The sequence below is a fragment of the Penicillium longicatenatum genome (assembly GCF_028827895.1).
Source record: "Penicillium longicatenatum strain IBT 33135 chromosome Unknown contig_1_segment0_segment0, whole genome shotgun sequence".
NCBI classification, from domain to species: Eukaryota; Fungi; Ascomycota; class Eurotiomycetes; order Eurotiales; family Aspergillaceae; genus Penicillium; species Penicillium longicatenatum.
Genome location: NW_026643119.1, coordinates 1,534,469 through 1,546,464, shown reverse-complemented (window position 1 = coordinate 1,546,464; position 11,996 = coordinate 1,534,469). Strand labels below are relative to the sequence as shown.

The 11,996-nt window shown below is 48.4% G+C and overlaps 5 protein-coding genes across 5 annotated transcripts; 4 read left to right on the top strand and 1 right to left on the bottom strand.

Moving 5' to 3' along the window:
- Nucleotides 1-227: 227 nt before the first annotated feature.
- N7484_001364 (damage-control phosphatase ARMT1 family protein) lies at nt 228-1,958 on the top strand (the record flags this gene model as incomplete). The annotated part of the gene is made up of 6 exons (XM_057111784.1): nt 228-249; nt 306-376; nt 430-560; nt 631-743; nt 814-1,673; nt 1,728-1,958. 6 exons carry the CDS (start codon nt 228-230, stop codon nt 1,956-1,958), a joined length of 1,428 nt encoding a protein of 475 aa, XP_056976521.1.
- A 1,216-nt stretch (nt 1,959-3,174) lies between these two features.
- On the top strand, nt 3,175-6,785 carry N7484_001363 (uncharacterized protein; the record flags this gene model as incomplete). Its single annotated transcript, XM_057111783.1, has 2 exons — nt 3,175-3,774; nt 3,822-6,785. The coding sequence occupies 2 exons, from the start codon at nt 3,175-3,177 to the stop codon at nt 6,783-6,785; spliced, it is 3,564 nt and encodes a 1,187-aa protein (XP_056976520.1).
- A 147-nt stretch (nt 6,786-6,932) lies between these two features.
- N7484_001362 (WD40 repeat domain-containing protein) lies at nt 6,933-7,794 on the top strand (the record flags this gene model as incomplete). The annotated part of the gene is given in 2 exon segments (XM_057111782.1): nt 6,933-6,965; nt 6,985-7,794. 2 exon segments carry the CDS (start codon nt 6,933-6,935, stop codon nt 7,792-7,794), a joined length of 843 nt encoding a protein of 280 aa, XP_056976519.1.
- Nucleotides 7,795-8,380: 586 nt separating this feature from the next.
- Nucleotides 8,381-9,240, top strand: N7484_001361 (BTB/POZ domain-containing protein; the record flags this gene model as incomplete). The annotated part of the gene is made up of 3 exons (XM_057111781.1): nt 8,381-8,475; nt 8,540-8,666; nt 8,734-9,240. 3 exons carry the CDS (start codon nt 8,381-8,383, stop codon nt 9,238-9,240), a joined length of 729 nt encoding a protein of 242 aa, XP_056976518.1.
- A 402-nt stretch (nt 9,241-9,642) lies between these two features.
- On the bottom strand, nt 9,643-11,887 carry N7484_001360 (uncharacterized protein; the record flags this gene model as incomplete). Its single annotated transcript, XM_057111780.1, has 2 exons — nt 9,643-11,798; nt 11,848-11,887. The coding sequence occupies 2 exons, from the start codon at nt 11,885-11,887 to the stop codon at nt 9,643-9,645; spliced, it is 2,196 nt and encodes a 731-aa protein (XP_056976517.1).
- Nucleotides 11,888-11,996: the final 109 nt, after the last annotated feature.

Sequence of the window (11,996 nt, the reverse complement as noted above, 5' to 3'; positions counted from 1 at the left end):
GGTGCATCACTCAAGAATCCCAGTTCAGAAGTCTCCATAAAATGCATACCTACACCAGAGATGCAATGCTGAACAGACTTTAAATTCTCGAGGTATGGAGGAATGTAAATCCCTTGTAGTGATCGCTTTGGCCTCCCCTCACCTTCACCGCCCGCTGCCCCGCGATTCCCCTCGCGTTGACGGAGCTAAACCTCCACCCCACTTCAATCTTAACTCCACTATTCACAATGGAATTCGATCCGGAGACCCGTAAGTGCTGGCTTTGGGATTGAACTTGAACTTGAACTAAAGCTCAAATTGCACAGCTCAATACCTCACATCCGACTCGTCGAGCTTTGCCTCGGTCTCGGCTAACGAGCGATGGCCCGTTATCATTGTTAGTGATTGCAGTACAAACGAAGGAGAAAAGTCAATTGCTGATTTCCAAAGACTGGTGCCATCGACGATCTTCACCGAACAGTGATATCATCCAATGATACCGAGAAGGAGAATGAGGGAAAGAGCATTATTGCGAACCTGGCCAAATTGAAGTATGAGCTGCAGCACAACCGCCAATTGACGTGAGTATCTTGAAATCCCTTTATGAGATGACCAGCCAGCTTTCTTATGACTTACTAATTCCATCATTAGGCCCATTGAGGACGACGGTCACCCAGATATTGCCTCTTATAACCAGGAGCTGGAGCAGCGTGGAAACCCGGTCTGGCACAATGCGCCTTGGCTTTACTCCGAGTGCTACCTTTGTATGTTGCAACGCCATATCGCGATATCTCGACAACCTCCAACATAGACTGACCTGATGATTGATCATAGACCGCCGCATTGAGAGTTTCTTTGCGCTGTCTAAGCACTGGAAGGGATACGATGTCTTCGCCCGCCAGAAGATGTCAACTTTCAAATCATCTCGCCCAGCCGTCCTCGAGCTCGCTGCCCGGTACCGTGAATTGGCTCTAGAGGCCGAGAGTGGCAAAGGGTCCGAAGGCAAATCTCCCGAGGAGATTGAGGCAGCCGAGAAGCTTCTTTTCTCGGAGATGTGCGAGATTTGCCTGTGGGGTAATGCTACTGACCTGTCCCTCTTGACCTCCTTGACATATGAGGATATCCAAAAACTTCAGGGCTCTGAGGCCCGCAAAGCCTCTCAGAGCAACATTCTTGTCAACGACCTCGATGCAGCCTTTGCAGTCATGCAGAAGGCGCGCAGAGAAAAGAAGGACGGTGAGCGCCGCGTCGATATCGTCCTCGATAACTCTGGCTTCGAGCTGTTCGTCGACCTGATCCTGGCCGGATACCTGCTGTCCACCGGACTGGCAACGACTATTGTTCTCCACCCCAAGCGTCTTCCCTGGTTCGTGTCCGATGTCACACCGAAGGACTTCTCCGACCTCCTCAACTGCATGGTCGACCCCCAGGCTTTCTACACTGCCCCTGACGACTCGGGCAAGACTTTCCCGCCACTTTCAGATAAGGAGGTCTCGGATGTCCGCTTCCTCTTCGAACAATGGAGCGATTTCCACCAAGATGGCAAGTTGATCGTGCGCCCTCACGCATTCTGGACCACCCAGGGCAGCTACTGGCGTCTGCCACATGTGGCCCCTGAATTGTTCGATGACCTGAAAGAGAGCGAGCTTGTTCTCTTCAAGGGAGACTTGAACTATCGCAAACTGGTCAACGATGTAAGTTCCTTCGCTATTCCCCCGATACCATAATCGTTTACTAACCCTGCCAAGGCTGAATTGGACCCCACGACCGCCTTCACAACAGCCATCGGCCCCATGGGCCCCAAATCCGGTATCCGTGTACTTGCTTTCCGCACTTGCAAGGCTGATACCGTTGTTGGTCTCCCTGCCGGCGTGGACGAGAAACTTCGGCAGCAGCCTGGTGGAGGTGATGAGAAGGTTCGCAAGTGGGCTTGGAGCGGTAAATGGGCTGTTGTGTCGTTCTCTGACGGCAAGGCCTAAGTGAAAGATTGACTCTTGCTTAAAAGTCAATACCCCGTCGGGTTAAAATGGGGTTCGTATACACGGGTAATGGCGATGATGATATAATATATGGTTCCTCGGGATGGATGAGCTCATAGATTTATACATGGTTCTCGGCTAGACTGGTAGAATGGTGCACATAGAGGCCATTTAGATAGACAGTTTAGATACTGGAGCTCCCATGACCAAGCACATTCATTGTTTATAACGGATATAGTTCTTGCAGCTAATGTCTTCAGCTTCTACTTCTCACTCATTTAGACTCAGTGTTATAGGTCTCCAAGGTTCTCTATCCGATACCAACGGTAAGCTGCCTGATATCTAAATTAATGGTACCTGGGTATTACTCGATATCACTGCTCTTGGATTTTGCATACACCTTGCCTAATACCGTTAATGTGGTGCTCAATTAACAGCCCCGTTTTTAAGGTGTTTCCAAGATCACGTAAGAAATGCCAGCATAAATCAGGTGGCAGGTTGTTCAACAACTTCCCTTTGTATCTTATTCATATATCTGGAAAACGAGGAAAAAGGACTGGCACCGCTGCGTGGACATCGAATTTAAGCCTGCTGATTCTTGTTTATCAAACAACCCAGGACGCTAGCGCGCAAGGAACAAGCAGAAACCAGGCCTATTCGACACAGCGAATGTTCTTTGATCATCGCACGTTATTGTGATCCCCATGTCCTTGCGCGCACTGGTTTCCTCTCCAGTCTTCAATTTTTCACATCCAGAAAGACATTTACGCGACCTCACGCTTGCCCTCCTTGCGCTCCTTCCGTATGGTTGTTGGTATTCTGAACTTGGAGCCCTGGCGAAATATCGTCCTCGGAGCTGAGCTCGCGCCGCGCGAGAGCACAGGACAACTGCCGGATTTCGAGATGGCCATTCATCCAGGAATCCAGGAGAGACTTTCAATATGCCGAAATATGGCCTGATGATAATTCGTTGTTGTCAATTGAGATGGCATCAAATGTCTTTGGATATATGCGGTCCAATATCTCCTCTCACTCTGGAGGCCATAAATGATACCAAAGTCTGATTTCTGAAACGAACATTCAGCTGACGCGAGTACAATGCAGCTATTGGATTACCCCGCTACGGATCACTTCGGGCGCTTAACTAGTGATTCCCAAGAGCTCTCCCCACCCTTCCCTTTTTCTCCCTGCATGCGAACTCTGTGACAAAACCACCATGGGAAGCAAGTCTGTTATCAGAAGTCTGTTTTCTCGAAAGCCAGACAAGTCTGGAAGGATAGTGGGGGAAGACAAGAAGTCAGCATCTGCCACTATCCTTGAAGGAACACCCGCAAAGGCGACTACAGCAAGTTCATCGCCTTCAGAATCCGACAGTGCTATCAGTGTATCTCACAATCTTGTTAAATCTCCATCTCCTCTGGCAGATTACCAAGATGAGACCGGAGCCCATTCGCTCTCTGGTATTGGAGACATTCGGGCTCATCTTTGGACTCGGGCATTTGAATTGTTTCGTAAGAGGGATCACGATGCCGCCATGAAAGAGTACATTGGATGTCTAGGCTCTTTACAGGATGATAGCATTCTTGGTGTCGATCTCTCGAACCGACAGTCAATTGAGGCTATTGTCAAGAAGCTACTAGCCGATCGTGAACAGCGACAGTGGAAGCTTACTATTTATGATCATGATATCAAGATCAAATCACAGGTTGAGAAATTGCTGAAATTTCTTGCTTGGTCTGATCCGATCGTAAAGAGCGCGGTAAGCACTCAACCATATGCAGCACTTGCATGGTCCGGGGTGTCCTTGATTGTTCCAGTAAGTACTCATCTTTCTTATTGCTGAGAGTTTACTGAAAGTGGTAGCTCATTCAAAGTGGCTTCACACAAAATGCGGAAATGCTGGAGGGATTTAACGATATTGGAGAGCGCCAGATGTATTGGAAGCTGTGCGAAGATACCTATCTTGAACCCGAATGCCGACAGTATTTCGACTCACTCATCGAGCCCTTGGCCAAGCTCTACTCTTACATCATCGAATATCAGGCTCGAGTTATCTACCATTTGAGTAGTGACCAGCGCTCCCGCACGTGGCAGGATTTGAAAAAGTCTCACGCTTGGTCCGACATGAGTTGCAACATTGACGAGTTAGATAGAAAATGCCGCAACAGTTGGTTGAGCTTTGGAAAAGACTTGCAGATTCAAAGCACATTGGACAGCACACTACAAGAAATCCAGGTTTTTCGCATGGAACAAGCTGCATTCAGACAAGAAGATAAGAGATCTCGCCTTTTTCAAGATCTGGCTCATGTGGCCGGTAATTACGAGTGGTATAAGCATATTAACTCACTGAGAGTTCCTGGAACCTGCGAGTGGTTTCTACAAGATGAAAGATTCAGCCGCTGGCGTGACAGTGCGTCGGACCTTCTTTGGGTCTCGGCAGGCCCTGGACGCGGAAAGTCAGTCTTGTCACGCTCGTTGATAGACGAAGGCCATTTGAATTCTCCCACCATTACCATTACAATCACATCATTGACTGTCACTCGTAGCTTCCCAGTTGTCGCTTATTTCTTTTTCAAAGAAGGAGCACCTGGAAATATGGATAGTTGCCAGGCACTATGTGCAATTCTTCACCAACTACTTACATCTTCATCCAACTCAAAAGAGACGGAGAGGGCTCTGGAGCTCTACGAGGCAAATGGCCCGACTCTTACAACGAAATTTTCTGACCTATGGGCAATATTGGTAGACTTTGCCTCAGTGTCCGAACGAGAGATCATCTGTGTCATAGATGCTCTAGACGAATGTACGAGGGACAGTAGAGTCGAGTTGATTGAAAAAATTGAAGGTCTTTATCGCTCAGACCAGACGCTATCTGGCTCAAAGCTTAGGTTCCTCGTCACAAGTCGACCTTATCATGACCTGGAACATTCCTTCCGTGACCTGGAGAATTTGTTTAATACTCTAACCACGGCAACCTATCTGCGCCTCGACGGTGATGAGAAGTCTGAGCAGATCGGAAGAGAAATAGATCTTGTCATTGATGCCAGGATCCAGGAACTGACACATGGTTTCACTGAGAACAGCCGTCGGGAAATTTCGGCCAAACTCAAAAGCATGGAGAACCGCACCTACCTGTGGCTGCATTTGACGTTTTCTATCATCAAGGATGATCCTACTGGGTTCAGTAGACCGTCGGACATGAAAAGACGCCTGTCTGATTTACCTACCCAAGTTTCTGAGGCCTACGACACCTTGTTGAGTCAAAGTAAAGATCGATTAAGAACGAGAATGCTTCTTGAACTTGTCCTTGCTGCTAAAAAGCCTCTAACTTTGGATGAGGCAAATGTTGCATTGGCATTGGCCATTCAGGAACATCCCCCAGGATCACACGCAGAGCTCGTCGACGACAAGTGGCCAACCAAAGAGTTTAAAACCATAGTTACAAACATTTGCGGCCTCTTGCTCAGTGTGCATGACTCGAAGCTTTATTTCATACACCAAACGGCGAGAGAGTTCCTGACCTCCAAAGAAAAAGGTAATGAAACGAGTTGGAAGGGCAAATTTAGCCTGCCGCAGTCTCACGGCACTATGTCGCGAACATGTGTTCAATATTTGTTGCTTCCCGACATCGAATTGCCAACAGATGATAGCTCTCCCCTAAACCCTCAGACTCCCGACAATGATTGGCCTTTTACTTTCCTCCACTACTCTGCTTTATACTGGACTGAGCACTTCAGAAATCAAGATGCTCTCCTTGCCGATCAGTTTGAGAATGAAGCACTCCAGCTCTGTAATGTCAAAGGACGGGCTGCAAAAATTTGGCTTTCATTCCACTCCGCTCACTGGCAAGTCGATGACACTGATACGGGTCTTGAACTAGCATGTTTTTTTGGTATTTTGCAGGTCGTTAAACGACTTGTTGATTTGGTTGATGTGAACGCCCGGGGCCCTGCCAATTTCACAGCCCTCCATGCAGCCTCAATGACAAAAAGCCAACAGATTGTTGCAATATTACTTGAGAAAGGAGTAGATGTCAACATATCTGCTGATTTTTATGGGACCGCTCTCCAAATAGCGTCAGGAAAAGGCAAACAACAGGTTGTCACGATGCTACTCGAAAAAGGAGCAGATGTCCACATACAAGGTGGTACCTATGGCAATGCTCTTCAGGCAGCATCGGCTGCCGGTAACCACCAAATTGTTGAAATGTTACTCAAAAAAGAACCAGACGTCAACATGCAAGGTGGTCATTTCGGGACCGCTCTTCAGGCAGCATCGGCTGTTGGCAATCGGAAAATAGTTGAAATGCTACTCAAAAAAGAAGCAGACGTCAACATGCAAGGTGGTCATTTTGGGACCGCTCTTCAGGCAGCATCTTACTGGGGCCACCAACAAATTGTTGAATTGCTACTCGAAAAAGGGGCAGATATCAACGTACAGAGTGGTGAACATGGCACTGCTCTCCAGCTGGCATCAACTTCTGGTGACCAACAGATTGTTGAAAGGCTACTCGAAAAAGGAGCAGATGTCAACATTCAAGGTGGTCACTATGGCACTGCTCTCCAGGCAGCATCGGCTGCTGACAATCAGCAAATAGTCAAAATGCTACTCGAAAAAGGGGCAGATGTCAACATACAAGGCGGTGTCTATAGCACTGCTCTTCAGGCAGCATCAGCTGCTGGCAATCAGCAAATAGTTGAAATGCTACTCGAAAAGGGAGCAGATGTGAATATACCAAACGGCGAGTATGGGTCTGCTCTCAAAGCAGCATATGATAAAGATCATCGCCAGATCGTGGAAATACTAAAGAAAGCCGGCGCAGAATAAAGATAAGGTCCCGTATTCCTGTTACTGTATGACGAGTTATCGTTTGAACAACACAACTCTAGACCCCCAAACAGATGATGTGCCAATTCAAACTAGATTCTGCTATATCGAAAGATATAACCTTGAAAGTATATTGAAGCTCTTTATATGTACAGTACTGTAGACTCCGCTGACATCCAAGTGAGGATCTGACTATCAGACGACGCTGAAAGGCCATACTAAGGATGTGGAAGCCAAGCCGGACCTCACAGACGAATTTCGGGATAACAACCGAAAGCTTTGGGATTCCATGATAGGTGGCGACCATAAAAAGACATTCATAGACCACTCTGATAATGTGACAATCGTGGTCCCTCCGGATGACAAGCAGGCCGTGTCAAACTCTTTGGAGAAAATCATTAAGCTTTGGAGTACCGGGATACGCGAGCATCAGAGGACATTAGATGCCAAGCCTGATTGGGTGTTTCTCATGGCCTTCTCGCCAGATGGGAAGCAAATCGCGTCAAGCTCTAATAACGCCATCGACCTTTGGTATGCCGCAACAGGCAAGCATCAAAATACACTGGTAGGCCACTCCGGCTTAGTATCGGCTGTGGCTTTTTCTACGGATGGGAAGCAGATAGTGTCAAGCTCTGAAGATAAAATCATCATATTTTGGGATCTAAGAGCGTCATTCAAGACTTCGAAATATCTTGGGCGTGCTATCGACCGTCGTTTGAAGCTTCGTCCATGCCGCGAAATCAAAATATCCGCGTTTATCACCACTGTCAAATTTTCACCGGATAACCGCTTTGTTATCACGAATATTGGTCTTATATGGCTCGTGGATCCCCCGGTGGACGAAAGGCCACTGACTTTGGACCATTGCCCGACGGCATACATGTCAGAGATCAGTGGATATGGGTGGGAGAGTTGCGCGTCCTTTCACTACCGTCTGATTTTGTGCCACGCTGCTATGATATACGAGGGGATCAGATGGCTATTGGACTGGAGAATGGTCAAGTTTTGATATTTGATGTTGACCGAAGGATCTTACCGTGGGAACATACAATATAATCGGACTATGAGGCCTTTGCTAACTATACCTAGCAATTGGATTGACGAATTTGCAACATTATCAGTCTCGTAATTTAGGTGTTGACCGTGGTCGGAGTACATTGACGGAAAAAGTCATGTGTCGCACATGATACTCTTAAGATGCGTCGAAATAGACTGCTTTGTATACAGGTCTATATACCTGTAAGCCAATCAAGAAAAATGGACCATTATCCGTAGGCGTTAAGAACAGGCGCTCGACGGGTCTTCACTGGCGGCGCCCGTAATCCTTGCCCTCTGGTGCACTCTGGGCCTATAATTCACCGCCCGCCAGAACAGTAGTTCATCCTCTCTCCAATGCAGACTGGTTGCGAGAGGAGTCTTTGAACCAGCATATGACTCCTTCAACTCAACTCCCATCTGCATCTGAATCCTTTGTATCCATATGAAGGAATCATTCCTTCAGTTCTTCTTCCGACAACCTGTCACCTGACATATCAAGGCTCTTTTCAAAATAACACTCCACTGTCAATTGTCAAGACCCTGAGTCCTAAGGAGCAATGGCCCTCCAGCAATATGCCCGAAAGACCCAAGAGCCTAGCTCTTTGTCATCCCCCCTTCAGGACACGGATGTAATTGTGGGTATAATCAAAAGGTAAGGTACTGATATCAAAAAACAAACCCTTACCCCGCACAGTCCGCCATTAACACGGGTTTAGTGCGCATCTCAACACGAAGCATAGTGATATGACGATCATGTGCCAGGGGAAGACCTTTCCGGCACATAAGCTCGTGGTCTGTCCAAGATCAAAGTATTTTGATCGAGCATGTGATGGCCGATTCAAGGTGAGGCTGCATAGAATTCCAGGGCTATTTACATCCACGGTGAGAACATAAACTGAGCCCCGACTAGGAAGCGGGTGGCTTGATTCATCTGGATGACAAAGATCCCATTCTGATCGAAAAAGTGCTTGAATTCCTGTACAAAGGAATGTACACCATACCGCCCCGCCTCGCCCAGGGAAAGATACCCCCAGCCGACTCGGTAGCTGGCCGTAGCGCATGTTACTTCAAAGCACGTCTGTACGCCGAGGCAGATTACTTTATGATCGATGATCTCAAACGAAACATATTGGAGTCTTTCCGCGAATCATTCCTGGGCGGGTACAATGGCTCGTTTCAAGTCCCTGCTAGTTTAGTAGTGGATGGCGATACGTTTGCAGAGACTATTGAAGAGATATACTCAACAAGAGCTGACTATAAGGAGCTGAGAAAGGTAGTCATGGAGAACGTCAAGGGAAACCTTTACTTTCTTCGGAGAGGAAGTAGCCCGATGATAAGTTCGAAGCTTATGAAGTCAAACCCTGATTTCACCTACGATTTGTGTGAAGTGACCCTCACCAAGCTTTTGCGTGATTGAGCCAAGGTCGATTGCAAGTGTGCCGGATGAAATAGCTCGGCACTTGAAATAAAAGCGGCCCTTCTACGGTTCCGGTTTCGCCTGGGACTCAGAGGTCGGGGCATTTGGAACTTTACCCGCTACATTTGGGACCCATTCACCTAGACCTGGATATGAGCTGCCTGGGCACTAAGGACAAACTGCATGAGGAATATGATCGGCCTACAATGTCCAGATGTGCAGATGTTGCTCTGCCTTGACGCGATGGTGTACATTACTCTTACTCGTTCATTGGTATTCTGGTTCTGGAAATATTCAATTCATCACTAAGAAAATAAATAGAAACATCCATCCCTATACACAGACAGAAAAGAGACTGAGCCCCACCAGGGAAATCGATCAACTCTAATAAAACAGCGAATCTCATAAATTCTCTTTTCCCGAGGCCTTCGCCTTTTCACGCTTCTGCCTCAGCCGCGACTTGGCCGCGGCAACTCGCTCGGGGGATAAGGCTTCACTGGCAACATTAGCCAACCCATATCGTCTCCCAAGCCGCTCTCCACCAGAAATGGTGTATCCAGCGTAATTACCCACCCGTGAAGCAGTCGGTCCGGAGAGAGTATCCAAAGTAGACCTGATATGTGTTCGCGGGCGGTGAGAGTTTGCATATGCCGTATTTGTATTTGTATTTGCATCCGGATCACGAAGGTAGAGAGAACGGTATGTGCGGTTTTCACCAGGTTGGTACTTGGAGCTCCCACGGCCAAGAGACTTGAATGCACTGATATCAGGGGGCGAGGAAGGAGGGACGACATCCTCTGTATGCCGGGTACGGAGAGCTGGACGGGGCAGGATCTCGTTTAGGTAGTGTGTGACTTCGTCGTCGTTTGTGGCGATATTTCGGATATCTTGGGATGCGCGTTTGAGCTCGAGGCTACCGGTGGTGTTGCGCGCGTGTCGCACTTCACGGGACTTGGAACGCGGACTTGGGCTTGGTGGTGCCTCAATATCTTCTGTGGCTTCCTCCTCTACCTCGGGGTGATCGAGGTTCTCGTTCTGGTTCTGGTTCTGACTTTGACCTGCAAAATCGTATACCTGCACACCGGTGTATTCTTTACGCGGGCTGAGCGAATGGCGTTGAGAGCGGAGAGTAGGGGCGCGTTCTACGGCTGAGACTCTTGTCTTTAGCTGGTCGATTTGGCTTTGCATGCGGCGGCGTTCGTCATCGAAGCTCTTTCGTAGTGCTTCTTCTGATTGTCGATGCTCTTGCGTGGTGTTCTTCAGGCGCTCGCGGTATTCCTGGATGCGTGCTTCCAGTTTGGCTTCTCTTTGCTTTAACTTGTTCTCTTTCTCCTTGCGCCGGCCTTCGTATCGCGACATCTCTTGCTTGACACGAGCCAGGGTTTGTTTAAGGCTATGATTCTCCTTTTCCAGCTCTTGCGCCTTCTTCTCTGAGCTCTGTGCGAGAGTTTCAAGCTTGCTCAGGTCCGGGTTTTGGCGCTTCAGCTCTTCGATTTTGGCGTTTGCTTCCTTGAGTTCCTTCTGCGCTTTCCGGAGCTCATCCGAAGACGTATCTGAAGAGGAGTTTTCCTTCGTTGGCTCACTAACCTGAGCCGTGCCATCTTTCACAACCCCTTGTTTCTCCAGGAGAGCACGTAGGGAAGAGACCTGCTGCTTGTATTGTAGCGCTAAGGTGGTTTGCTTTGTCAAATTCTGGATCAATTGCTCATTATCGGCCTTGGATCCCTGTTTAGTGATCGAAGAAGCAAGGCGTGTCACTTGTCGTTCCATCTCTGCAACCTTCTCCTCTTCCTCCTTGAGCTTATCCGCCAGTCGAACCGCTTCCGAATCCTTCTTGCGGGCGTAAGACTTCGCGATGGCCCGGTAGTGGATTAATTTCTTGATTTCGCGATTCGTGCGTACGCGATAATTATCGAATTCCGTTTTCCAGTACTTGCCCGAATCAGAACGGGGCTCATCCATGTTGAGCGTAATATCCTCTCCCTCGCTTTCATCTTTAGACTGGCGCATAGCGATGTTGGTATCGGACGAAGCTTCGGACGACGCTTCGGTTTTGCTTGAATCCGCATTCTTCGTCGCATTATCGCGGGCATCCATTAAGGTCTGCGTCAATTTGCTGTGTGGCTTTCCACCAGCCGATCCGGACAACCACTGAGTGCTAAGATTGCCGGATGGATTCGGAGGTGTCTTGACCACCTTGAGCGAGTGACTGTCGCGCTTTCCTTCGTTGTCCACCACACTCTCACCAAAAGAGACAGTCTTGCGTCGGTTCGAGATCGTGCCTGGGGTAACGAGGATGCTCTTTGTTGGGGAGCCAGACGGGTTGGCTATCGCGTCCAGATCGGGTTTGTTGGGCTCCATCTTCTGGGGAATGGGAATGGGCATGGGCTTGGTTTCGCTTTTACTGCGCTGATGACCTTGAACCGATTGTTTTGCCTGCGCTGGGTGGGGTGTCTTCTCATCGTCTGCGCCTGGGGTTCCAAACAAAGCACTTTTGAAGGCGCGAATCGCAAAGACGGGAGCTGGGGTCTCGGGGGGTTCAAGCACTTTTGAGGCATCTGCAGTTGATTAGTATTTTGCTTTTAGTTTTATAATATATTGACTCACCAGCAGCCTCTGACTCATTTCCCTTCATCCAGTCCAGCATTTTGCTGTGGTGTGGAAAGATAAGCGGGAGAAATTGTGACGAGTAAACAACGCGTCGGGGAAGGGCGCTTATCGATAATCAACATCAGATCGCAGCCGCGTCCTTGCAA